This window comes from Colletotrichum acutatum (genome assembly GCF_030867785.1).
Source record: "Colletotrichum acutatum strain CBS 112980 chromosome Unknown BDZ83scaffold_200, whole genome shotgun sequence".
Lineage (NCBI taxonomy): Eukaryota > Fungi > Ascomycota > Sordariomycetes > Glomerellales > Glomerellaceae > Colletotrichum > Colletotrichum acutatum.
Genome location: NW_026849194.1, coordinates 19,970 through 45,269, shown reverse-complemented (window position 1 = coordinate 45,269; position 25,300 = coordinate 19,970). Strand labels below are relative to the sequence as shown.

The 25,300-nt window shown below is 52.8% G+C and overlaps 7 protein-coding genes across 7 annotated transcripts; all 7 read right to left on the bottom strand.

The window, feature by feature from the left end:
- Positions 1 to 54: 54 nt before the first annotated feature.
- Positions 55 to 2,360, bottom strand: BDZ83DRAFT_172066 (uncharacterized protein). Its single transcript, XM_060501475.1, has 4 exons — positions 1,991 to 2,360; positions 967 to 1,914; positions 656 to 915; positions 55 to 604 (listed from the first exon to the last, which is right to left on the bottom strand). Exons 1-4 carry the CDS (start codon positions 2,239 to 2,241, stop codon positions 195 to 197), a joined length of 1,869 nt encoding a protein of 622 aa, XP_060358217.1. The 5' UTR covers positions 2,242 to 2,360; the 3' UTR covers positions 55 to 194.
- A 1,747-nt stretch (positions 2,361 to 4,107) lies between these two features.
- Positions 4,108 to 5,161, bottom strand: BDZ83DRAFT_642400 (uncharacterized protein). Its single transcript, XM_060509608.1, has 2 exons — positions 4,588 to 5,161; positions 4,108 to 4,522 (listed from the first exon to the last, which is right to left on the bottom strand). Exons 1-2 carry the CDS (start codon positions 5,153 to 5,155, stop codon positions 4,263 to 4,265), a joined length of 828 nt encoding a protein of 275 aa, XP_060358216.1. The 5' UTR covers positions 5,156 to 5,161; the 3' UTR covers positions 4,108 to 4,262.
- A 1,066-nt stretch (positions 5,162 to 6,227) lies between these two features.
- On the bottom strand, positions 6,228 to 7,783 carry BDZ83DRAFT_758082 (uncharacterized protein; the record flags this gene model as incomplete). Its single annotated transcript, XM_060514982.1, has 2 exons — positions 6,228 to 6,880; positions 6,967 to 7,783. The coding sequence occupies 2 exons, from the start codon at positions 7,781 to 7,783 to the stop codon at positions 6,228 to 6,230; spliced, it is 1,470 nt and encodes a 489-aa protein (XP_060358215.1).
- Positions 7,784 to 7,957: 174 nt separating this feature from the next.
- On the bottom strand, positions 7,958 to 10,458 carry BDZ83DRAFT_768855 (endoglucanase B; the record flags this gene model as incomplete). Its single annotated transcript, XM_060515318.1, has 5 exons — positions 7,958 to 8,412; positions 8,499 to 9,673; positions 9,732 to 9,863; positions 9,919 to 10,130; positions 10,301 to 10,458. The coding sequence occupies 5 exons, from the start codon at positions 10,456 to 10,458 to the stop codon at positions 8,257 to 8,259; spliced, it is 1,833 nt and encodes a 610-aa protein (XP_060358214.1). The 3' UTR covers positions 7,958 to 8,256.
- Positions 10,459 to 11,875: 1,417 nt separating this feature from the next.
- Positions 11,876 to 12,313, bottom strand: BDZ83DRAFT_592861 (uncharacterized protein; the record flags this gene model as incomplete). The annotated part of the gene is made up of 3 exons (XM_060506574.1): positions 11,876 to 11,979; positions 12,072 to 12,183; positions 12,263 to 12,313. 3 exons carry the CDS (start codon positions 12,311 to 12,313, stop codon positions 11,876 to 11,878), a joined length of 267 nt encoding a protein of 88 aa, XP_060358213.1.
- A 1,120-nt stretch (positions 12,314 to 13,433) lies between these two features.
- Positions 13,434 to 15,605, bottom strand: BDZ83DRAFT_758079 (fungal-specific transcription factor domain-containing protein; the record flags this gene model as incomplete). Its single annotated transcript, XM_060514981.1, has 4 exons — positions 13,434 to 14,140; positions 14,199 to 15,286; positions 15,350 to 15,432; positions 15,498 to 15,605. 4 exons carry the CDS (start codon positions 15,603 to 15,605, stop codon positions 13,434 to 13,436), a joined length of 1,986 nt encoding a protein of 661 aa, XP_060358212.1.
- Positions 15,606 to 15,969: 364 nt separating this feature from the next.
- On the bottom strand, positions 15,970 to 17,389 carry BDZ83DRAFT_642385 (nuclear pore complex assembly-domain-containing protein). Its single transcript, XM_060509607.1, has 3 exons — positions 17,065 to 17,389; positions 16,775 to 17,010; positions 15,970 to 16,704 (listed from the first exon to the last, which is right to left on the bottom strand). Exons 1-3 carry the CDS (start codon positions 17,213 to 17,215, stop codon positions 16,171 to 16,173), a joined length of 921 nt encoding a protein of 306 aa, XP_060358211.1. The 5' UTR covers positions 17,216 to 17,389; the 3' UTR covers positions 15,970 to 16,170.
- Between the last annotated feature and the right edge of the window lie 7,911 nt (positions 17,390 to 25,300).

The window sequence follows — 25,300 nt, the reverse complement described above, 5'->3', positions numbered from 1 at the left end:
CTGGCTTCAGTCCTTCTGGTATTACATATCATGATTCTACAGGCTGAGCCCTGATCTCGCGAGTACGATCAGACGTTGTTCACTGCCTGCGACACCGCGTTAACCACTTGTTGCTCAGTTGCGGCCACACGGACTGCCGCTCAAAGCTCATGCGATCCAACCCGACTGGCTAGCAGTGACCTGTCTGTGGCTTCCTATTGAAACCCTAACTGGATTCCTTCATCGGCCGGGTTCAATAGGCACCCTATACTTGACCGACGAGGGCTTAGAAGAATCGGAAATTCGTGTTTTTGTTGGGCCGCAAGCCAACTTAGTGGGTCGATGCAAGTCGTTGGCGAGTTGTCGCACCATGCTCCCATATCTGATAACAAGTTGCTGCCAGTGTTCCAGTCACCGCCCGTGAGCGTATCACTCCATGAGATTTTGATCAAGTCCAAATAATCGAGAGGTGCAGTCCAGCCAGCGTGCAGTGGGCTGGAAAGAGACTCATTTTCTTTGTCAAGATATCTTCGGCCTTTTTGAGTAGATTCTGTACCCAAAACCTCTCTGTGTACTGAAGCTGCCGAATCTTCCTCTTCCAAAGAAGGCTTCCAGTTTTCAAGGTCTCCGGTATGTTAGTTATCGGGGTGGTTTTTATCTCAACGTGATAACTTACAAGGACTTGGTGTTTCCTCCGAGTCAGGAAAGAGGATCAGGTATACATCTCTCCACTTATCCGCTTCGCTTGTTTGCTTGGACCTTTTTCGTAGCTTCTGCTCCTGGTCTTGACTCACGCCTTCCATTAGGGGAGGCGTATCACGAACTACACATGTTTCCGCTGCTCTCAAATGATCATCTCGCCCCGATTCTGTATCGAAAGCTTCAAAGCATCGAGGACAGGTGATTGTTACAGCATGACGCCTGTAAATATGTTCCCTGCATGGAGGATTAGTTGGACACGATATTCAAGAGCCTTTTTGAACTTACTTGACGCGGTGAACTGTATGCCATCCGGGTGCATGACAACTCCGCCATTTTGACGAGCAGTACTTTTGAGGAGACTTCTTGACAAAGGGACATGCAAGAGGTGGTTTTTCTTTGAAGTTGCCATTCCAGCTCGTCTTGCTCTGAGCTTCTTGGTCAGGTTGGCTAAAATCCGCAATCATGCCAGCGGAAGGCAAGCTTGTTCTTACTCTTCGCAGGTTTGACAAAATCTCAGGTGTTCCACTGTGGCAAGATGTCGATAATTGCCTTGAGAAATTTGCGAGTGGCTGGTTGAACTCTCCAAAGTCTCCTGCGTCCACGAAAGGCGAGGGAGGGCAGGGGATGTCTGGAAATACTATTCTCCAGAGTGCAAACCATTGCCCTTCTTGGGAACTACCCCTTTTGGCCGACCAAAAGCGTAGTTGGCGTGCCTGGTTTGAAGTGATTCCTTCAACGCATGCAGACGAATGAGCGCATTCTCTTGCTACTCGGTGATGATCACGTTCGCTGCAGGAATTAAAGATGGCCTTACAGTAACCGCAGTGAAGTGGTTGCATGTGACTTCGCCGTAGGTGCTGCTTAACGTATCTGATCTCAGAGAGGGTAGCGCTGTGACATGACCGCTGCTTGAGTGGATTAAGCTTGTAAAAAGGACACGCAAATAGGCGTCTTATGCCGCTTTCTTTCTTCCTCTTTCTCGATGAAGACAATTGCGCCTCGAAGTCGCTGGCAGAGTCTTCACTGCCGCTCTTTGGCCTCTTGCTTGATGGTCGGGCATATGGAGTGACAGTCGCGGATTGGTAACATCGGGGAACTGTTTCGCTCGAGGCAGCGGTCGAGAACGATTTCTCCAGGCTTGTTGAGCTGAAACCCGTGACATGTCTCTTCTCAGAAGAACAAATATCAGAGTCTTCAGGCAAATATATCCTGAAGCGCTGCGATGGAGGGAGTCTGTTGGGTTGTTAACAACACGCTCGTAGTCTGTGAAAAGCCGATGATCCGGACTTGGATCGGAGGTCGGAGCTACCTGACGTAAGTCGCAAAGTTTGACAGTTGCGCCGATAAGTCACGTGGCGATTCGCACGTGCTTTGGCGGAGTTTGCCTAACGAGGAAGCTGAAAGTGTATCCATGGCCGTCTGGCTGTGGTGCTGGGGGTCATCGAGCCGATCCTGTCGAAATTGTGTATGTTGAAGGTTGAATCCGCAGTCTTTACTCGGCTGTCGCCCCGGATGAGTGGCCCAGTCACTGGGTGTGCCGGCTAGATGCGGACAAGCCATTTTTGATGAGGTGCGGAACAGAACCGTGTTGAACCGACTGGCCTGGTAGCTGTGTAGAAGATAGTCGCGTGCCAGCGTGTTTGAGTCCAGCAGGCTTTCATTTGTAACCGCCCGAACAACGAGGGAAGCTTCAGTACCCACAACGAAGTGATGTCAGCCTCGGGAATACTAGCCCTTTCGTGTCCTCTGGAGCAGAGGCTGGGCGAGGAATTACGCAGAGCACTGACGAGCTCTGTGATCAAGCGCAGCACTCAACCCAGAAAACAGATACAAAAGATGGCGACAGAAAGAGGAGACGGCAAAGTATCATGGAATTTGGCGACTGTGAGACACTGGGAAGAGCTAAGCCCCGAATTGGGTTGAGTGGTGACGTCGTTTGTTGAAAAGCTACTAGGCGAACTAGCCATTGGCTGCAACAAATTTCAAGATGATACATTCTCTACCGCGTACTCTGTCTTGTAGTTTTACACTCAAGAGATATGGAGAGGTACCAACACGTTCTTGTACTGGGATATGCTTATTGTAAATTGTTGAGTCACAGCCCAGAAGGGCATCAGCATTCGCTGGACTAATTCGTCCATCCAATTCGTCAGAACAGGACACCATGTAGCGATTCGAGGCTAGGGTTAGTGCTTCCCCTCACTTCATGAACTTGATCACCTCGGATGTGTGAAAAGGGGGCGCGCAGACTGAAAGCCTCTTTGGGAGCCCATCGGCGATGTGGTCGACCTCAGTACTTGTTATGCTGCCACCTCCAGTCGCCGAATTGGGCCAATGATGCTGTCATTGGCGTGGCCCGACCGATTGCTAACCTACAGAAGACGAGCAAGTGATGACGAAATGGTAGCAGCCCGCCTGCGCGGAGCCAGGGGCCCAGGAACGGGAGAGAGAGCGGAAGAGGTCTGCACTGGGGCAGAAGAGGGGGGGAGAGGCTCTCAGGATGCCGTCGACCGAGTTGACGGACCGTTCGAAATTTGGGAGTCTTCTGGGCCCCCTGTCTTGCTGGCTTGAAATATGTTTCCTCGGCGCTCCCATTTCCTTGCGTTCAACGTTCCTCTTCTCATAGGTCCAACTTATCACCAATCATAATATCCAGCACAACCAAAAGCTTCGAAACGTGAATGTAACCCTATCAGATCATCAAGACACAAACCTCAGGTCAGTATTTTCTACTTGTCCCTTTCCTGGTAAGGTAGATTGTAATACCTTGTGTGTTGTCTGGAGTTGAGGGTGCGAATGGTGTCCAAAGAGCAGCCCAATGATGTTGTGATGATGGGTGAGCCAACATATGCACGAGGCTTTCTTGCAGTATGAGAGTTGGGAGAGTGATCCAGGACATCACTCGATGATGGAGACGCAACATCGGTACACCTCGGTGAAGATTTGGATAGAGGCACTGATGAAGCTGACGATGATACACTAGTACCAACCGCCAGCGTCGACGACATCAACTGCGCCAGCGACAAGTCCATTGACAAGAAAGGTTGGAAGAATGTTCATTAACTTCTTTCGAGCTGCCGCCACTCGGTTGGCGGCATGCTTTAGAAGGATTGGAACATTCTTCCAGGGTGTGTATCAAAGCGCTCTTGAGCGGTACAGTCTTCGACAACAGGGCGAGCATGCTCGCTTGAGGGGACATATTGTCCATCCGGTATATTTTACCGTCTTTGCACTCAACGCCAAGTTCTCGATGACAAGAGACATGGCAACACAGCTTGGCTTTGGCTGCGTATATGGAATCGCAGTCAGCGCACTGAACGTCCTTGACGAAAGCCGCAACCGCTTGAGGGCAAGCCTCGCACTGGCGGGTGTTTTGCCAGGGGCAATCTATTACTTCTCCGGCGGCATTAGCCGTCATGTCGTCCCCATGATTGTGGTGTCGGCTGCGGTGGGAACCGAGATCCAGCGCGTCTTTCGTTTCCGGGGTCACGCCAGGACCATCGACTCGATCTGGCGTACTCAGTCCGTCGAATGCCTTCTTGTCGCCTGGTTGATTGTTGTGGGAGGTAACTCCATGCAAGTCAGTCAAGAAATCCAAGCCATGGTGATTCTATGCTTGGACTTACTCTCTTCGCGGACGCATACCAAGGTTCTGACGAGATTCTTCCTTCGGGTGATCTTGGTAGCCATGGCTGTGACCTGCTTGCTACAGGTGGGTGGACCATGTACGGAGGCAACGATTCCGGCTGACCATTGTCCCAAAAGATCATTCTCTCGCTGAAGCCGAAGACTTCGGACCGCCGACGTATTGTCACCGGTGCATCTCGAAAACTGAACAACAGTACGTCGATAAAAACGATATCCTCGTGTCCCTCTTGAACCAAAAGATTCTGATTATTGAGACAGGTTGGCCCCTGGCTAAGGCCCTGGCCGTGTTTGGCATGTTTGCGATGCCCGTGGTAGCTGTTGTGTACCGCTGGGTAAAGGGTAGACAGGGAAACCAGGAAGACGAGGAGAATCCTACCACAACTGGCGCTTCGTGAGAACGATAGACTTCCATCGTGGAGTGAAATAAAGAAAGAAAGCCTCGAGCCGGGTTGAGCAGTGAAAGGAGTGTTATCGGGTTTGGCCAATGTAGCATAGCACATGAGAGGCCACGGCCAAGGTACGACCGGGAGTTCGGGATATTTGCAAGCATGATTTGATCTCGGCGTTGGTGAAAGGATCTCATTTGTGCCGGGTGTTCAACGGGTTCGACGAGAAAGAAAGTACAAATGGAAGGAACGTAGCATGAAATAAAAACAGAAATTAGATTGGGCTTTTGAGAACTTGACCTGGGGCGTGGTCGATTCGGATATGCCAACCTGTGTTGTTGATAGCTTATGAGGGTGTACTGGGGAAGATGAAATGTCGAGAAAGAAGTGAAAAGTAGCCACGACGGTGACAGAAAGGATGGGGGACAGTTGTCATTCATTCCACACATATACCACTTTTAATCATCTCAGGCATCGAACGCCATGATGCTATCCTTGTCACATAATCAGACCGTTCGACGAGATTGGCCAAATGCAGTGAGACTAGAGGAGACGGAATCATCGAGAAGTGCGCAAACGTACAATCGTGCGCCGCTGCGCCGTCTGATTGGTCAAGAGAGGATTGTGGAAGACGGGACAACGGCGCCTGGCGCAGTGCGCAACCGTACGACCTTGCGCTAAAAAGGCGCTTTTGCCGCCTTGAAAATGAGAGGACCTTGAGGGAGATAGTGTCGAAGGTAACGTAAGACAGCCCCACGGCCAAGGAATATTGAAGGCTGGGATAGGACGAGGTATTCATGCAATGGGCTAATTGTGAAATGCATTTCGGGATGCATTTCGCCAGCTATTAGGTAGCAGCTTGAACCTATCAGCACTACCTATTGTCCGTATTCAGAGGCATTCCAAGGATGCTATCCTCACTTGCTGAATCATTGTCGACCCCAGACGCTTTCACAGAATTGGTGAAGCGACGGGTGACTACATGTACCACAATGATGCAAACTCTTGTAGCATGAAAGTCATGTACGATCTGCAGGATGACCCCGAGACAGGCTGAGACGCATTCGGGAAATTCCAAGCCTGGCCGAGCGCCGCGGTCGATCACTTGCGAAGCCAGAGGGATCACCTTCAACGGCGAGAAGTGGCAGAGACGGGCCGAAATATTTGGCAATACCAGCCAGGGCCCGACAATGACAACCACACTGCCTTAAAATAACACGCTGCTACTTTGTGTACTTGTAAATGAAGCTCACGCCATTGTATTGGTGTATGCAATTGGTCTCGGAGATCAAAACATTGTGAGCGGTTTTCACATCCTGCATTACGAGATCGCCTTGCCAATAACACGTAAATTCTAGTTAGTTAGGTAGTATTTGGGATAAGGACGGTAGGGGGGCTGATGAATCTGGCTGCATTAATCGTGACATCATGGAATGCCAGCATTCTTCGGGTGTCTGTACCAGAGCTGAGTTCTCTATAACTTCCTCATTATGAGTTTGTTTGCAAAATATTCTATTTCATCTGGGCCGCGGAGACCTCATGAATAAAGTGCTCCTTCGACTCCACGTGCGGCAATACAGAGCCATAATACGTGTACGGGCCATCCGGCAGTCGTATTACCGACTTTCGCAGGTCATCACTCGCATGCACCCTTGCCGTAGCCTCCCAAGCTTTCATCATATCATCATCAATGACAACATCGTCCTGAGTGCTCTTCCAAGTAATCTCAGCAAGCCCACTGTCGACCTTGTAGCGAAATATACTGACTTGCCCGCCTCGACCATTCCAAATCTCCATGAGCTCAAGCTTCGGCATCCGGCAAGCCGCCAATGCAGCCAACAAAAGAAGCGTCTTGATCTTTATGCGCCTCTCCACGGCTTCATCGCTGTCGCCGCCCTCGCCAAGAAACATCTCGGCAGTCAGAGTAAGCGTCTTCAGTTCCGGGAAGTTAGGTGCGTTGCTCAGGAACTCGTCGGCATCGACGATAAAGCAAAGCGCCAGGTGCTCAACAAGAAGACAACACTGCGCCACGGAGCTTACTAGTTCTTCGACTTTGACTCCTCCATAGAAAACACGAGCAAAGTAGGGTGTGTTTGACGCCTCGTGTAGGATTGCAAACTTCTTTAGCGAAGGTGGGAGGCCATGCCGGCACATGTCACTAAGGGCTAGAACTGTATCATGAGCCATTATTCATTCCATAGAACAAGAGGAATAGAGTGTCAGAGGTGGCACGTAGGAGGAGAAATCCTACCTTGAAGCCAACGCCTCTCCGCTCCTAGGCTGCAGAGCCGCCACCTCTCAAAATGAATCTCCTTTAAGCGAGGAAGACTCTTGATGATTTGGCCCAACGAATCTGGGTAAAGGTTGCGTGTATTTGCCCTCCGCATAAGAAGCTTGGTGACGATTTGTACGGGTGGCAACCTTACACGGCTTAGCCTGATATCGTACGAATAAAGGGCCTTGATAGCTCCGGAGTGCATCGAAATACTTTGACCTTGACCCATGTGGGCAATCCAGAGAAGGCTCGTGTGACTAAAGGGCTCAATCTCGTCGTACGACGCGACAGACCCTGTCTCGAGATACTTCGAGTAGTGATCGATGTCGTCCTTTAGCGTATAATTGTCGTACCTGATGAGCCCCGCCAGTGTATGGGAGCTTATCTCGAGCGCCAATTCTTCTCCAACCTGATTAACTTCCCATGACGCCAGAGTATTCCATAGATATAGCGCAGCTGTAGCAAATGGACTCCGCGGTTGATTCCAGGGTAAAGCCGGGTCATCCTCTTCGGGATGAGGCTCCTCGAGGCGAAGCCAGATGTGCCGGATGTAGCCGCGCCTTCTTGGGCTTTGCGTGTGCTCCCTAAAGGGAATGAGATCTTGCAGCCGCAGAACAAAGTTTCTGAACGTCGTGCCCTCAAAGAAATCCTGCCAGTCTTGGGATACGCTGGCGTAGCGAGCTATCCCGCGTGTGGGCGAGGTCGGTGAGCTGTGGGCATTCGCGACGTGCTCTAGGATATGAAGGTGTAACTCTCGCGGCAAAGACGCCCAGCATGGCTTCGTGCCGTCCATGCGCGCTGTTTATTCTAGGACAGGGCGCAATGGCAGAGATTGAGATGCTGTGTTTGGGAAGGGATTGCTGGATGAGGAGAAGTTGGTGATGTTGCGAGTCCGTTGGGCTTCCATTAATCACTCCGCATGACAAATGTGACCCCACAATTTCCACTTTGGTTTGTATGCCAGGGGGTGAGAGACAGCAACCAACATGAACTTTGCCAAAGCCCAAAGCCCTACAATCAAGGCGCGCCACAAGATAGCCTAACAGAAACGAAGTTGGCCTGTTGGTGTCTGGAATCAGAGGTACCAGTTGACTTAAGCACAGGAACTTGAAAATAAGTGTAATCAACTACCTATTTACAGAACATGTAAAAATTGTAGAATATTTACGAAGAAATTGAAATCACATTTGACAAGCTTTCTTTTCATCAATAATGATCTGCCCGAAGCTCACAACCTAAGAAGCAACTTCGCTCCAGCACAGCTACTCATGGGTTCAAAGCATAAGTAATGTTGTTGCCAGGAACCCTTGGATAAAACTCAAACGTGAACGTCGTCGCCTTGCCAGCGGAAACGACAGCCTGAACCGTAGCAGAAGGCAGAATAATGTTGCCGCCGTCATAGTTCCACTGCCCGTTGAAAGTCTATCATCAATATTAGTACGTGCTCTTCCATTGCCTGGATCAAGAAGACCATGATTTTCAAGTTCCAGTTGAGAATGATGACTTACAATGCGAGCCTGCTGCAATGGCCCAAGGTACTGCGTCCAGTCATCAAACAAGTAAACCCCATCGCTCCGCAAAGCCTTGACAGCAGCAACCGTCTTGAGTCCCTTGTATGTGACGGGGATCTTCAAGTCAGCGCCCGCAACGGCCTTGGAGCTTGTCGCACTCGCCACCGGGACATCCCACTGCACGAGTTCGACCTGCGACGTCGCCCCGGCAGAGAAAGCCAAAGTCAGGTTCGCTTTGCTCCCCGGCGCAGCAGTAGCACTCAGGTACTTAGACAAGAAGGCGGCCTTGAAGGTAATCGAGGACGCCGATGTGGTGTAATCTGTGTTCGCAGCCAACGTGGTTCCAGTACTGGTCTTCACCGATTGCAGCGTGTTGCCGTTAAACAGCCAGGGGAGCGTCTGATCCGCCGGCGCAGTGCCAACTTTGTTCCAGACGTATGCGGATGATGACTGCGTCGTGGCTGATGCATCCGTAGTGCTATCGGGCAAGGAATTCTTAGTCCCCTTGACGGCAGTGTTGAGAATGGCAAGCGACGTCGGGTCCCGCCAAGTATGCGCATTACGATCAAGATGATCCAACCCATTATCCCAAATCACAACAGCAGTATTCAACTCCGCCGCAGTCCTCACAAACTCATCTGTCCACTTCCACCTTGCGGCGGGCTCGGTATTCAATGGGCTCGCGTCAAACTCCCCAATCACCAACGGCACATCCGTAAAGTTACCCCTCACAATCGCCATCTCGTTCCTCATCGCTGCCTTATCCGCATCCGAGCCCCAGATCGTCTTACCCCACGCAGAGAAGATGAAGTCGTAGGGGCTGTAGACGTGGTAGTGCAGCACCCAGGGGTTTTTGATGCTCGCGGGCGCCTTGAACCACTGCGTCGTCTTGGTGGCGTCCATGCCACCGCCGACGAGGTTGACGACGCGGCGCGTATTGAAGCCGCCGCTATCGGCGAGGGCTTTGAGGAAGAGGTCGTTGAGGGTGTTTATGCGGGCGCCATGATCGGCTGTTGTGGCGGGCGGTTCGTTGATTGATTCAAAGGAGATGAGGTTGGGTTTGCAGGCGAGCTTGCGGCCGATTTGAAGCCAGAGGTTGTAAAATTTGTCGTTTAGGGTCTGGATGTCTGCGTCTGAGGTCGGCTTTGTCACGTCGGCCCAGTTCCAGGAGTCTTTTCGCGTCGTATGAGCACAATGACACAAAAGATGGAGCAGGCTTGGTGCTCTTACCATGGTGTACGTTCGTGAGAACGTAAAGGCCTCGAGCAGTGGCCATGTCAACAACGTCTGACACGCGCTGCAGCCAAGCCGCGTCAACGGTGTAGTTGGGAGCTGCACCGGTAAAATGGTCACTGTAGGTCACTGCCGGGCCATTAACATCAACGTTTACTGACTGCCGGGATAGACATGGACTCACCTGGGATGCGGACGCTCTTGAACCCGGCAGCCTTGACATCGTCGAACGTCTTCTCGACAACGGGTGGATTGTTCCAAGATCCCTCGTTAGGGATGGCATCAAGAGTGTTGCCCAGGTTCCACCCCGGGCTCATAGCCTTGACGTAGTCCGCCCCCGAGATGTCGCTAAAAGAACCAGAACAAGCCGTGGGCGCGGCGCTGGCAGATGAAGATCTAACAGAGCTTGTTAACTGAGAGGAGCTTGTCGCGCGTGAAGTAGTAGTTGTTCCAGCAGGGGGCTTCGAAGTTGACGTAAGAAGAGTGGTTGGCGAGGAGCCAGACCCCTCGAGACACTGTGAGTACCCTGGCACTGGGATTAGATATTGTCTACGAGAGATCTGGACAGAGACCTACAGTCGTTTGCCTTTTCGCAGTGCCATCCGGCCGTACACGTCGTCGGTCCCGTCCAGCCGCTACCACCGCATTGGCCGTACGGTGTTTGCTGGGCAAAGATTGTCTGAGCCAGTGCCAACAGCACGGCAAGGCTGATGTCTGATCTCATCGCGAATAACGAAGGTGTTTGGTTGCCGCGATCACAGGATCATGAGAACATGGATTCTTTGAGTTGTCTCGAGGGAGCCTGGCTGGTTATATATGCAACGTCGAAGCACTTGCCTCTCGTTCATATTCAAACACATGAGAAATCCACTCCCCATCACTGGGCGGAGATTCACTTACAAGGCCAGGCCTACTGCCAAAACACGCAGCACTGCGCTTGGTGGAAAATCGCTTGCGATCATGATGAACGCGATTCTAACGAATAGAATGAGCCAAAAAGCTGCAATGCTGGCGGCGAAGAAGAGAGCGGAAGGTGCTCCGAAACGAGACGATGAAAGGTACGGGAGATGCAGAAGGGGCCCGTATTCAGCATATAGGCGAAGACCATTCTCTTTTGAGGGCGGAGTGTCACTCTCAGAGTCCCGGAAGAGGAAATATCGCGACACCATGGAGGGTCGTATCACGTAGACTACCGCTGGCCGAAAGAGGCAACTTTGCTTGCTTGCCTCCGTTCTCCGACTTACCCCTCAATTAGAGGCCAGGGGCAGGCTTCCCAGATGGACAGTCGCGGTTCGGAGTCAATTTACGCTTGTTGGCAAGCGAGCAGGCAATGAGTTGCTTGGTTGGTTTGACATATTCGACCCTTGACCGCTGTCACCTACTTGATTCACAATATGGGGACGGAGAGATTGAAGGGGTCCCGAACATGGAAAGCTTGTTTTTCTTTCTTCGGATCATGATGCTATTCGCTACTACATATCTCCAAAAGGCAATTATTCGCCTAGGATGGTAAGGGGATATCTGCGAGCTGCTCGGTTTCTTCCGAGTCATGGGGTGCAGTTCGTCAACATCAGACGAATGCACTCCGCAGCTCATGTTTTGTAGACGGCTCCCGGCACGCTAATCGAACCTGATTTGCCGGCCCCGCACCGAAAGCGCCGAGCCGCTGTGATCTGAGCACACATCGGGCAGCTTTTCTCCTGGCCTTTCTTCGAATTCATGAATTGGCGCAATGAATACCTTGTAGCTTGCCAACCTCTGGTCATCATGTTGACCCACATCGTTGGGTAGAATCTTACGGCTCCTCGCGGGCTCGGCGTGATGCTCTCCCAGTGATCCTCAAAGACGGGTGTCCTACTATCGCTAGCAATCCCAAGGCTGGTGTATCGTAATATGTGGTTTTTGAGTAGAGTTCCGGGCGGCCACTACGGCCCAATCAATGAAATGCATAGGCACCGCTGTATCCTTCGCTTAGGAGCTTCGTCCGTCTAGCATCCTTAGACCGTTCATTTCGGCACTGGCTTAGCTTTGGTGTGGACGCCAAAACTAACCAGACTACAAGATGCAGTTCTGTCTCGTGAAGATGCTCTCAGATCGACTCAGATCGCGCCATTGTGTACTGCTCTCTCCAGTCGAATCATTCATCGCTTCGGCGGTCTCGGTGGAGGCGGATTCGTCGTTCCCCGGAACTGGTTCTTCAGCTCCTCAACGAAATGCTGCAGAAAACCTCGGTCTTCAGGATTTGCTACAGCACAAAACGTTAGCTATACTCTCTTCAAGCGTCCCCCCTCTCTACAAGAGTCTCCCTCCCAGCAGAACCCTAACAGTCGGACGTACCAGTTGCCTGTCCTTGCCGGAGCGGCTCATGCGGCATAGGCCCATTCCGTTTCTCGTCAACGTATCGGTGGATTCGGCCGACGCCGCGGTGGAAGCCGGGACTTCTAAGGATCTGTAGGTTGGGATTCGAGGTTAGCTTGCTACGTATGGCGGGGAGGATCGAGGGAGTCGCATACCTGGCGGATAATCACGTCCTCGAAGGCCACGAGGGCGCGGATCAGCAGATTCAGAGGCGGAGCCATATTCAACGCGTTATTCAATACTGTAATTTCATAGAATAGGTTGCGGGAGGGACTGGCCCTTAGTGCGACAGATGCCCGATTGTTAATACTTAAAGAGCTATGAAGCTTTCGCTGCGGTCAGCAAAGAGTGGCGACCGGACCATCGGCAAATTAAAATGGAGACCATCGCAGATTAGTCATCGACATGAAAGCATCATGCATCTGGCCGCTCATTGGTCGAGGGGCGTCTGAGTATTCCTGCCAGAGCACGTGGATGTTCACTATTTTCCGCAAACTTCTAGTCGCGAGTATACATAGGTAGGCGACAGATTCCCAGGATTAGGTAGGTATGAGCAGCATCTTAAGTGTCCACGACCAAGCGGTGGAATGGTAAAGCGTAATGGGTGTCGAAAGGGTTGCGAGTTCGAGTACAAGTGTACTCACAAAAATTGGTGGTCCTACATAATGCCACAGACAGCTCATTGTTGTTTTTTATCTGTGGGTTGATTAATTGTGCCGTCGTATGATCTCCGAGATAAAAAAGATTCCATTCGATCGATCCTCATAATGTAAACTGACTTTCATAGCGTTGATTTCCAAATTTGGCCAATTTGAAAATTGAAGGGCGGATATCTCGTGTCATCAAGTTCTACGGAACGGCTTGCGAAATTTACTTTTCCATTCGCATCGCCCTTGGTGTATGAGACACCCCCCATGCCGATGTCTGATATTGTTGAAGATTACGTGAATCTCGTGTCTTGAACACTGTAAACCATGTCTAGGATGCTTCTTGGGTACCTCAAGTCTCATCGGTGTTGCTCATCAGTCCGTCAAGCTGTTCTCAAGACAGCAGCCATGCATGTTCTGCGGACCCTCCGAGACCTTCGGGCTTTCTGTGACAGCTTTACGGAGCGTTCACGCGGGCATAATGAGCTTAGGATGTGGCCCGCGGACGCGAGAGTTACTGTGTATAAGAAGTCTTTGGGCTGGATAATCCGCCCCATATGCCCTGACTGATAGTCTGGCGATAGCCTGGATATCTCAGCCAACCATTGTGCCATTCATGCATCTGAGGCGCGGGGAAGCCTGCTACTCGCTGTTGTAGAACGACTCATTCGAATCGGTAGGTGGAGAGGAATCTTCAACCAGCAAATTGATCCCACTCACCCCAGTTGAGGGGTAGCCCTATATCTAGGTTAGCCTCCAAAGCGTTATCGACTGCCGACAAGTTGAAGCTCGGGTCGAAATGACCGAAGACATCAAGATGCGGCATCGCATCGACAATCGAAAAGTCAATGGCCTCCAGCGCCGGGAGGTCAGCGGTTGACGCAGGAGCTAGGGGAGCCGAAGGCGGCTCGGCCGGCGCGCCGTCAACCACCAGAGGCTCATCAAGTTTACCATTTGTAGGAACTTCGACGAGAGCAGTAGCAGCTGGCAAAGCCGCGCCCCCTTCCTGGGCAATGGAGTTTGCAGCCCGCTCCATTTCTCGCAAGATACGCTCGCCAAGTCCCGCGACGACCCGTGCGCTCCAGAAGACGTCCCCGAACCTCTTCATCAGCTCCGAATTGGACTTGAATGCGCTGCGGGCGCGGGCGCGGAACATTGGGAGGGCGCTGTGTCGCATTTTGCGGTACTCGACGCTGAGGGCTAGGGAGAGAGCATATGGGACGAGGGGGACGGGGCTAAGATGGTCGCGGCGGATCGCGGAGGATATTCGCTCGGCTGCGAGGGACCGTCTTGCGTTTGCTGAGGGCGGGGGTACTGATGATGCGTATTGTGCTGGAGGCCCTGGTCTGGATAAGCGGCATGAGAGGATGATGACGGCGTGGTAGAAGACCTCGATGGTCGCTATTGAGCGTTAGCACCTCATACTGACGAGGGGAAGAAGGACAGTTCTTGAACATACCAAGAAGCGGCGTGGGAACCTGTAACGCATTGGCTTCGAGGATCATGGGCTCGAGGACTGGTAGATCGATAAAGGGCTTGGCTTCCAGCGACTGAGCAATAACACCCGGACGATAGAGCTCAATCACCTTGTCCAGCCACTGCACAACCGACAGGAAGAGTTGGAAGCATGGCGCTTGTCTGCGGAAACAGTCGTCCAGCCCAGGACCGATATCACCCTCGTGCAGGACGCAGGGTCTTCCGTACGTTGCCGCATTTATTCGGTCCAGGGCCCAAACAGCGCAGAAAAGGGTATCGAGAGAGTCGTTGCTGGAGTGAAAGAGGTGCAGTCCGAGGGTCTGTGAATGGTGCGCGGCCCTGGCGCCGAGTTGAGCAGGCAAGTCTGCTTCATCAGCACCTGAAGGCTGGGCATAGAGTGATAGCATGCACAAGGCACGTATGTGGATCGTCCGATCCGAGATCAAGCTCGTGTCCAGGATGGCCCGTATCGAGCTAGACAACGTCTGAGAAAAGTCTTGGTATGAGAGTCTCTTGTTCCCCTGCGAAGCGAGGCGCAAGTGGCTTTTCATGTCAGGGTCAGTGGCAGCAGCTAGACATATCACTTGTCGCATGACAATACCTGCTGGGGAATCGCCATCATCCAAAGCCTCGTCAGGGATAAGGCCGACAATAGGATGGATTTTGTCTCGGTACACCTTGTGGAGATGTTTGTAATCCTTCTCCGGCGGGACACAGGTGAGACAATTCTGCTTGACGTAAGGCAGCAAGACCTTGTCGATAATAGCCGACGGACGCGAGACAACCGACGTCGTCGACTGGGCCGAAGCGGCGTTGAGAGACGGAAGCCAGACACCCACTTCGGCCTTCTGGGTAGGGTTAGCGGCCGGATCCGAGTCGGCGGCCTCGGCGAACATGCCCTCCGGGTTAAGATCGCCAACGAAACGCGTCTGTGGAGTCTGCGCTGGCTCCAAATGTCCCGCCGTAGCAGATTCACGGCGGACAGGGGTCGTGGACAGCACGGCGTCAGCGGTCACGGACGCCGAGTGACGATGTTTGCTTGGTGAACCGGAGCCGGCGACGACATGTGATCTTGGAAGAGAGGGTTCGGTCAGCTTAACAAAATCTCGAACATTGCCTGATTAGGAAACCAACCCAGCGTTGTCCGGCGGCGAAGAACCCGCACACCCATCATGCGCGGGTTCCAACGGCGGAGGTTCCCCGTGGATGCAGCGTTTCTATAATTGTCATGTAAGAAGAAATGCGTCTTAGTCGAGTGGGATCATTTTTGTTTTGAGCGGACCTTCTTTCTGCGACATGATTCGCAGGCCTGCAGAACCTGCTTCCGCTTCAAGGGAAGCCCCGAAGAGTCGGAGCCGACAAATTTGACGCCTTTGGCGGGGTTGCTCATCGTCCCGACGCAATGGTAACTCCGAACGGAACAAGAGATGGGAAGGTGGTAAGCGAGCGAAGCATCATCACCGCAGATCGCCGTCACGAGGTGGGAGTCAAAAGTGAGTTGTAACGCGCAAAATGAGAGACGGTGAAGGACGGGTGCATTGGTGTAAGGCGGCGCAAGCGGTTGACGCAGCGAGACTGCGCTGCATGGTGTGGGCGGGCGGTGCTGGCCGCCGGGGAAGTGACCCGCAAGGTGTGACTCGACGCGGATCTTAGTCAGACGCGGGATTTCTCGGTGTAATCTCGGTGGAACCATCACACCTTGGCGTCACCGAGGTGAATAGTCACAATTCAACAAATGCATGACAGGATGTCCATGCTGGGGTAACTACCTTTGTCAGGTCATTAGGTTTTTAAGCAGTAAACTTGATGAAGACCAGTCTGGCTTTCAGTCTCACTTCATATTCCAGGTATAATTTGAGGGCAGTGCCCGAACGCCAACGCTATGCTGAAATCAATCACTTATCCCCGTCATGGGATAGAACACCCGTCAATATCCTCAGAAAGTAGAAAAGCAATCATTCTGCTCGGCCGCCCAGGCCGCTCCTAACACCTTCCAGCACCACTCCCCAGCCACCTCCATGGTTCTTGTCCTGCACAGCTTCGCTTAGCCGACCCGTCACCAGCTTTCTCACGAGGAGTGTGTCTCGCGCTCTCTTAAGCTTCTTTCCGTCTTCGCGAGAGAGAAACTCCTCAAACCAGGCCTCCTCTGCTGCATCGAAGGGCAACCCAATAAGCTCGGTAGACCGTGCGGCTGTCTCTTCGCTCGCAGGAGCGCCAATCACATTGGAGACAAGCTGGCGGAACAGCTGTGCTCTGACAGCATCGGCATGAGTTCTGGAGAAGTAGAGGGCTTCGGTGATGCTAGTTCGTGACATGGCGTCGAAGAGGAGCTCCAGAGCCTCGGATGTCTTGAGAATTGGCTGGACGGTATGGAAGTATGATAGAGGCAGGGTGTAGTCGCCGTCGGGGGCATTGCGCACAAGCGCTGTCATGATCTCGTCGGCGAAATCGGTGGTTAGAGAAGGGTGCGCAATGTACTCAAGTGCTTTCTGTTGGTAGACCGAGTAGTTGGTAAGTGAATTGTTGCCTAGTGACAACGGTCAGGTCAGAGGAGCGTACCTCGAATTGTTCATGGTCCAGGAGCCAAAGACCCTTCATGAAGATCTGATAGTTTTTGGGAACACCGGACGTCACTGCAAACTTTGATGATGCCTGCGATCTGGTCTGGCTCGTGTCAAAGTCGAGCAGGATGTAGTAGAAGATGGACAGTCGGTGGTGCGTTGACATCGTGGCTTCGCATAATTGCTGGTGTAGCGTGCGCAAAGCATTCTCGGTTTTGGGAGGGTACGTCTTGGCTGATTTTCAACGTTAGTCACAGGAAATTGCGAGGCAATAGGAAGGCACCGTACACTTCGTGAGGCCCAAGGCTTTCAGGACTCGGTCGATGAACAGGGCGCCATCGAGGCTCTTGCGGTAGGTGTCGATTTCCTGAACGGACTTGCGATCGTAAGGAAACTGCTCCGTCCCAAAGACGTGATCGAAGTTGGTGTAGTCGAACATCTTGAGATGTGGTGGATCAGCAATGCCTCTGCAGGATGCTGGAGACGACAAGCTTGCTGTAGATTTAGGCGGATTGTTTTGGTAGTCTTTTTTTGAGTTGGCGGGATGAAATGCGACGGCTTTGCGCCGGGGAAGATCGATGCAGAGCTTCAGCCACACTTCAGAAAACTGAGAGCACCAGCCACAGTCGCGACTTGACGTGTCTCCGCAGCCTTGTGGCGGGTGGGGTCGGGCGGTGTGGGCTGTTTGTTTACAATCGGCCTAATCGGTGAGCGATTCAAACAAATCAAAGTGGGGGAAGGTGTGGAAGCAAACAACACAATTGCGTTTTCCCTTTTCCCTTTTCGCATCCGACATCACCAAATTCTGTTACCGCGGCACCACTTCGCGCCTGCTGCGTTTTCTTTTTCATTCTTGCTTGGCTTCTTGTCACCTTGATTAAGATACCCTGCGCACCTTCGTCTTTGCGTTCATTCGCTTCACACACAACTAACCTACAATCTTACCACAAGCATAATGTCGGCCCGCCCGCGCCGTGCAACGCGCCGCCAGGCCATCGTCGACTCATCTGACGACGATGAGATCGCAAACACCACCGTGAAGAGGGAGGAAGAAAGCGAGGAAGAGTTCGCCCCCGAGCCATCAAAAAGCCCAGTGCGCCGACCAACACGCGCCCGCAAGAGCGCTGCCCCCTCGACAACGCCTGCTCCGACAGCACCTCGCCGCCGTGGCAGACCTAAGAAGAATGCCGACACTACGGTGACTGAGGAGCCCACGAAGCTTGAGGAGGACGCTTCGGTGGCAGATGTAACGTCCATCGCAGAGGCGCCTTCAGCAGTGGAGGAACCTTCTGTGGTAGACGAGACCTCTGTCGCCGAAGACCCCTCGGCGCATGACGTTGCTCCCTCAATAGAGCCCAGCGAAATTTTCGACCCCGACCAGACCATTAGCAAGAAGGAGCCGCCATCTTCAGCCCGGAAGCCCTCTCCTAGAAAGCCCAGGATGAGCACTGCTCCTAGAGCTTCCACCAAGTCTGCGACACCAGCATCCATACGCAAGCCATCCGCTACTCCCGAGCCCTCCCGGGTACATGCAGAGCCCCTCGCCGATATCACAGCTTCTTCAGTCAACGAACAGAGACCTGTTACAGATGAGACCCAGGCCACATTTAAGCCTGTCCGCGCGATGGACACCGTCATGGAGAAGCCGATGGACATTGTCTTGAAGTCGCGCACCCTAACCGTGCCAGTAGTCGAGGACACAACCCCCAAGCCTCGCCTGGTTATCTCCTACCTGATTCTTACCAACTTCAAGAGTTATGCTGGTCGTCAGGAAGTTGGTCCTTTCCACGGATCATTCTCCTCCGTTGTTGGCCCCAACGGTTCTGGAAAATCCAACGTCATTGACTCCCTCTTGTTCGTCTTTGGCTTCCGTGCAAGCAAGATGCGTCAGGGCAAGCTTTCTGCCTTGATTCACAACTCAGCCCAGCACCCGAATTTGGATCACTGCGAGGTCTCTGTGCACTTCAGGGAAGTCATGGATCAGGTTAGTGGCGTCAAATAAAGCGCGTAGATAGTCACTAACCATACGTAGCCCGGCGGTGGACATGAAGTTATTCCCGATTCCGATCTCATCATTTCCCGTAAAGCCTTCAAAAACAACTCTAGCACATACTACATCAACGGCAAAGCCTCCAACTTCACCACAGTTACTACCCTCCTTCGCGACCGCGGCATCGATCTTGACCACAAACGTTTCCTTATTCTGCAGGGTGAGGTCGAGTCCATCGCCCAGATGAAGCCCAAGGCTGCCAACGAACATGACGATGGCCTTCTCGAATACCTGGAGGATATCATCGGCACTTCAAAGTACAAGACGCCTATTGAGGAATCCGCCACCGAGGTGGAGACTCTTAATGAAATCTGCATGGAGAAGAGTGGTCGCGTTCAACACGTTGAGAAGGAGAAGAACGGTCTCGAAGACAAGAAGAACAAGGCTATTGCGTACATCCGCGACGAGAACGAGCTCACAACAAAGAAGTCTGCGTTGTACCAGCTGTACATTGGCGAGTGCAACGACAATGTTGCTGTTACTGAGGAAGCAATTAGTCAGATGCAGGCACAGCTTGACGATGAGTTGGAGAAGCATCATGGCGGCGAGAAGGTCATCAAGGAGCTCCAAAAGTCATACTCTCGTGGAAGCAAGGAGTTTGAGGCGCAAGCGAAAGAAACCGAGGCTCTTGTTAAGGAGATGGCCAAGTTCGAGCAGGAGCGCGTCAAATTTGACGAGAAGAAGAAGTTCCTCAACGACAAGCAGAAGAAGCTGGATAAGACCATCGCCAACGCCGAAAAGTCCGCTACCGAAGCAGACGAGACCATCGCCCAATGCGCCGAGGAGATCGAGACCCGTGCCCAAGAAATCGCATCACTCGAAATCAGAGTGCAAGAAGAGGAGGCGGAGCTCGCCACTATTCGTGAGGGCCTCAAGGGCAAGACTCAAAAGTTCTCCGACCAGATTGCAGTCAAGCAAAAGTCATTGGAGCCCTGGAAGGAGAAAATCAACCAGAAGCAATCAGCCATCGCTGTTGCAGAGAGCGAAATGAACATCCTCGAGGAGAAGGCCAACGCCGGTGCTGTGGCCATATCTGAGACGGAGGCCAAGATTGCCGCCATTGAGGATGCTCGCGCTGCCAAGACTGAGGAGCTCAAGGAATGCCAGGCCGAGAAGGCCAAGCTGGAGGAAGAGAGAAAGGAGGCAGAGCACGAGTTGACACGATTCAATGCCCACGAACCCAAGATTCGCGCAAAGGTATCTAACGCCAGACAGAAGGCGGACGAGGCTCGCTCAAGTTTGTCTAAGACGCAGACTCAAGGCAACGTTCTCACCGCTCTGATGCGCATGCGCGAGTCCGGTCGTATCGACGGGTTCCACGGAAGACTCGGCAACCTGGGCGCAATTGACCAAAAGTACGATGTGGCCATCTCCACGGCCTGTGGCGCCCTCGACAACTTCGTCACCGACACCGTCGAAGCTGGTCAGCAATGTATTGAGTATCTTCGCAAGACCAACTTGGGTCGTGGTAACTTTATGTGTTTGGACAAGCTGAGAGTTCGAGACATGAACGCCATCCAAACCCCCGAGAATGCGCCTCGCCTCTTTGACCTGGTCAACCCCAAGGAGGAGAGGTTTCGCCCAGCATTTTACCACGCCCTTCAAGATACCCTGGTGGCCAACGACTTGGCCCAAGCCAACAGGATCGCTTACGGCGCCAGGAGATGGCGTGTGGTTACCTTGGCCGGCGAGCTGATTGACAAGTCTGGTACCATGTCTGGTGGTGGTACAACTGTCAAGCGAGGTCTGATGTCTTCGAAGCTCGTTGCCGAGACTTCCAAGGAACAGGTCTCGAAGCTTGAGGAAGACCGCGATGTTCTCGAGGAGAAGTTCCAAGACTTCCAGGAGCAGCAGCGCGAGCTTGAGACAAGAGTGCGCGAACTCAACGATCAGATCCCTATGCTCGACACCAAGATGCAGAAGATCACTCTCGAGATTGACAGCGCGGCTAGGAACTTGGCCGATGCCCATCGTCGCATCAAGGAGCTGAGCAAGGAGCACCAACCCTCCGCCTCAGATGACAACCGTATCGCGGCTCTTCGCAAGGAGATCGCTAAGCTCAACAAGGAGGTTGAGAAGCTCCATGACGAGACATCTGGAGTTGAGGAAGAGATCAAGGCTCTCCAAGACAAGATCATGCAGGTTGGTGGTGAGAAGTTGCGCCTTCAGAAAGCCAACGTCGATTCTCTGAAGGAGGAGATCGTCTCTCAAAACGAGGAAACATCCAACGCCGAAGTTCGCAAGGTCAAGGCTGAGAAGCAAAAGACTAAGCTTGAGAGAGACCACGCCAAGGCCACCAAGGACATTGAGGTGGCTATTCGCGACCTTGAAAAGCTCGAGCACGAGATTGAAAACCAAGGCGAGAAGGCCGAGTCTCTTCAAGGCCAAGTCGACGAGGCCGAGGAGAGTTTGGCAGCTAAGAAACAAGAGCTGACATCCCTCAAGGCCGAGCTCGATGAAAAGACTGCCGAATTGAATGCTACTCGAGCCAGCGAGATCGAGATGCGCAATAAGCTTGAGGAGAACCAGAAGGTCCTGACTGAGAACCAGAAGAGACTCATGTACTGGAACGATAAGCTGTCGAAGCTGGTGCTGCAGAATGTGGACGACTTGACCGGCACCTCCAACCCTGCTCCCAAGGCTACCCCTGCACCGGCAGCTGCCGAGGGAGAGGATGATGCAGAAGCCGATGGTGACAAGACAGTGACCCAGGACGCGGTCACTGGCGAGATCTCCCAACCATCTGCCGAAGCCGAGGACGAGGATGAGGAGGGAGAGTCTGACGAGTCTCAGCTGCCATCTCAGCCAAGCAGTCAAGCACTCGAGCTGCCCGTTTACACTCCTGATGAGCTTGCGGACATGAGCAAGGAGAAACTCAAGGGGGAAATTGCCGCCCTCGAGGAGAAGACACAAAACGTCAATGTCGATCTCGGTGTTCTCGCCGAGTACCGCCGCCGCGTCGAGGAGCACGCCGCCCGCTCATCAGACCTTCAGACCGCCGTCGACCAACGCGACGCCGCCAAGAAGCGCTGCGACGAACTCCGTCGCCTGCGGCTGGAGGGCTTCATGGAGGGCTTCAGCACCATCTCTCTCCGCCTCAAGGAGATGTACCAAATGATTACGATGGGTGGTAACGCCGAGCTTGAATTGGTCGACTCCCTGGACCCCTTCAGCGAAGGTATCCTCTTCAGTGTCATGCCCCCGAAGAAGTCATGGAAGAACATCAGCAACTTGTCTGGTGGTGAGAAGACACTAAGCAGTTTGGCGCTTGTCTTTGCTCTGCATCACTACAAGCCGACGCCTCTGTACGTCATGGACGAGATTGATGCTGCGTTGGATTTCAGAAACGTAAGTTCATACCCTCGCTATTGGTTCCTGCCGCGATTCATCCTTGCTAACTTTGTCATTTCCAGGTCTCAATTGTTGCCAACTACATCAAGGAGCGCACGAAGAACGCCCAGTTCATTGTCATTTCGCTCCGAAACAACATGTTCGAGCTGGCCGCCCGTCTCGTTGGTGTCTACAAGGTGAACCACATGACCAAGAGCGTGACGATCGAGAATCAGGACTACATCGTGCGGACACGCGTGCAGGGTCAGGGTCAAGATCAGATTCAGCAAGCCACGCAACAGACGACGATGGCACGATGATGGAATATGGGTAGAGAGAACAGGGGAGAGTCTTACGAATGATGGGTTCAGTGCTATTTTGCGCGCGTTTTCAGTTGATCATGCCTGTTAATATTGTTGGCCCCTTGGGGTGGCCATGGGTCGGTTCTTGGTGTGTCATCGGTATAATGACTGTACGAGGGGAGGCGCATCATGGATGTAATGATTGAAAAGAAAATTGGAGGCTTTCTTGGCTTTGTTCTACGCATCTTGTCAGACTTGAGCCTGCTCTAATGTTGTGGGTGGCCACTGCTACCTTTAGTTTGTGTCGCCTTTCGCTTCTTGGGTCAGTCTTGTTGAACCTCATGTGCGTGATCTTATCCCCTCATCAACTCTTCTCTGTCTCATTCTACGAGAAGACACAAGGTTTTGGTCGAATTTCCGCTTCATAAGGAGATATGAATCAGCAATATTCGCTTGGCGAAGGATACCCCTACCCATGCCGAGAGCACTACTTCAACTCTCACGAGATGTGGATCGTGAGCTCAGCGATGAGGATGGCTGAAACGACAGTCGTTTACCAGCCTAATGTAACGAATGATGGAAATGGGCCTCGTGCACAGGAATCGAAGCCTATCGAAGACACAAAGGTGATTGAATACGAGGCGTTTTGCAGCTCGGTGCTGTCAGTTTGGTACCTGCATGATCTCGACGGCGTACCGCGCCGGTCTCGGATGCGCATGCAGCTGAGCAGCACGAGGTGGCTGTAGTGTACCGCGGAGGAGCTGGGCCCGGTGTCGGACGATAGCTAGTCAGTGGTAGTGTGATGCTCTGATGATCGATATCTGGGAAGCGATGGCATCACGGGTATATTGTTTCGTGGTGATGCGACTGCTGTCTCCCAATCTCTCACCGAGGCAATGGTCCGCCTAGGTAGGATGAGTGGTCCGGTGCTAGAGCTTGTCTCGGCGTTGTGGTTTGCTTCCGGAATAGCGGCACAGGATACCCAACTTGCGACACGTGAGGGTATCGTGAGTCAAGCTCATTACATCCTGTATAAAGGTCTCGGGAGACCTAAGGTACAGGAGGTAAAAGCGACGAGCAACCCCAATGGGACCAGAGGCCGACGAAGCTCGACAGTCTCCGCCCTCAACACTGGCTCAATCCCTCCCTCTTTTCGTTCTCAGTCTGACCACTGTCGCTCCCTTTTTGTCTTTCAATTTCAACATCGATATCATTTGTTATCATGTTTCTCTCATCTCTCATTCTTCTCGCAGGGAGCGCAGCGTTGGTTGTGGCAGATGGATGCCACGGCGACAACCTCCTTCGCGCCATGGTGCGGCACAACGGAACGATGTACTGCTCCATGCTCCTAAACTCTGCCGAAGCCACTGCCACGCTGAGTCTACCAGATCCTATTCCGACGAGTTATCCTGCCCTCTCCGTATCATCAGCGGTAAGTTGCACTTTACCCATACCAATCCCTGTTGATTGTGAAGAATCAAGGACCAATATGCCACAGTGCTCTTGTCTTCTAAGTCTCGACCCAACACCTCGAGCTCCTTGCCATGCAAATGCGACGGCAACGACGGCAGTCGACTACTCTACTGAAACCGATGACCCCGGAGCCAGTGACGCACCATCAACCACGGCAGCCTCGGATACCCAAAGCATCCCAACCGCCCACGCAAGTTTCGACGGGGGCTACTCATATTCTTTCCCTGGTCCAGCTATCCCATCTGAGACAGTCTCAACGTGTGGCTGGGGCGAGGTTACCGCCACAGTCAAAGTCACAGAAACGCAAGTCAGCACAATCTACATCTATAGCTCCGAGATCCCAAACACGAGCATCGCGCAGAGTCTTCCGTCCGTGAGCGATGGCGACAGTGGTGGTCGGCCCGCCCCGTCTCCCACGACGAAGACTATTACTGGTCAAGCTAGTGGGACTGCAACTGAGTTCGTGTCGACTGTGACGTTGATCGGGGACTCTACCGTTGGTATGCCCACACAATCTGGAAGGACGGTTGAGTCTACAGGCGCGGTGCCGCGAGTCACTACGGTTACCAGCGGGAACTATACGACAGTCAAGACGATTTCCGGGGGCAAATCTGAGCCGAGTTCGACTTGGACCATGGGGAGAACCACGTCGGTTATCAACGGGGTTACGACAACCATCACTGGGGCTCCTGAATCGTCTTCGATCAGCAGTCTCACAAACACGTTGCCTGATGGAGCTTCTTCTTGGAGTCTGTCTTGGCCTTTTAGCACTACTGGTACTTCTGGCCAACAAGTGACAATCGGTACGCCCATTATGCCACCTGCAGTCACCACAATTACAAGTGACATCGGCGGCGTGGCCTCGACTTGGGTCGTCACTCTCGGCAGAAGCACCAGTGGTGGTCCTCTTGCCAACAGCAGCACACTTACTCAACCTCCGATTCCCTCAGAAACCATCCCGGGCGCCTTCACTGTCTTCACAAGCATCATCAATGGGGAAGGTTCAACGTGGACCGTGATAGGTGGCTCAACGATTGTCAGCTCCCCCAAATCGGCTTCACCCACATCCACGCCGAGCCCATCTCAGACGGCTGAGGTTAGCATCATCACGAGCGTCATTGGAGGGGTTGCGTCTACCTGGACGGTGATCGGAGGCTCAACTGTCGGGTTTCCGTCAGACGGGAACACAGTCCCAATGCCTACTCCGACTCTATCTGCAACAGAGACCGGAGTATTCAGCGTCATTACAAGCGTAATCGGTGGTGTTGGCTCAACTTGGACGGTTATCGGGGGTTCAACGGTAGTTGGTTCGCCGACCCTAAGTGCTACCCCGTCTGTAATCACCAGCATCATTGATGGCGTTGCTTCG

Excerpts from the sequence above, each read along its gene's own strand:
- BDZ83DRAFT_172066 (XM_060501475.1), bottom strand. The coding sequence starts at position 2,241 with ATGGCTTGTCCGCATCTAGCCGGCACACCCAGTGACTGGGCCACTCAT. Across the intron at positions 1,915-1,990 it reads AACTTTGCGACTTACGTCAG|ACTCCCTCCATCGCAGCGCT; the intron begins GTAGCTCCGACC and ends ACAACCCAACAG. Across the intron at positions 916-966 it reads CATACAGTTCACCGCGTCAA|GGAACATATTTACAGGCGTC; the intron begins GTAAGTTCAAAA and ends TCCTCCATGCAG.
- BDZ83DRAFT_642400 (XM_060509608.1), bottom strand. The coding sequence starts at position 5,155 with ATGAATGACAACTGTCCCCCATCCTTTCTGTCACCGTCGTGGCTACTT. Across the intron at positions 4,523-4,587 it reads GGCCTTAGCCAGGGGCCAAC|TGTTGTTCAGTTTTCGAGAT; the intron begins CTGTCTCAATAA and ends TTATCGACGTAC.
- BDZ83DRAFT_642385 (XM_060509607.1), bottom strand. The coding sequence starts at position 17,215 with ATGTTCGACTACACCAACTTCGATCACGTCTTTGGGACGGAGCAGTTT. Across the intron at positions 17,011-17,064 it reads AGCCTTGGGCCTCACGAAGT|CCAAGACGTACCCTCCCAAA; the intron begins GTACGGTGCCTT and ends GTTGAAAATCAG. Across the intron at positions 16,705-16,774 it reads TGGACCATGAACAATTCGAG|AAAGCACTTGAGTACATTGC; the intron begins GTACGCTCCTCT and ends GTCTACCAACAG.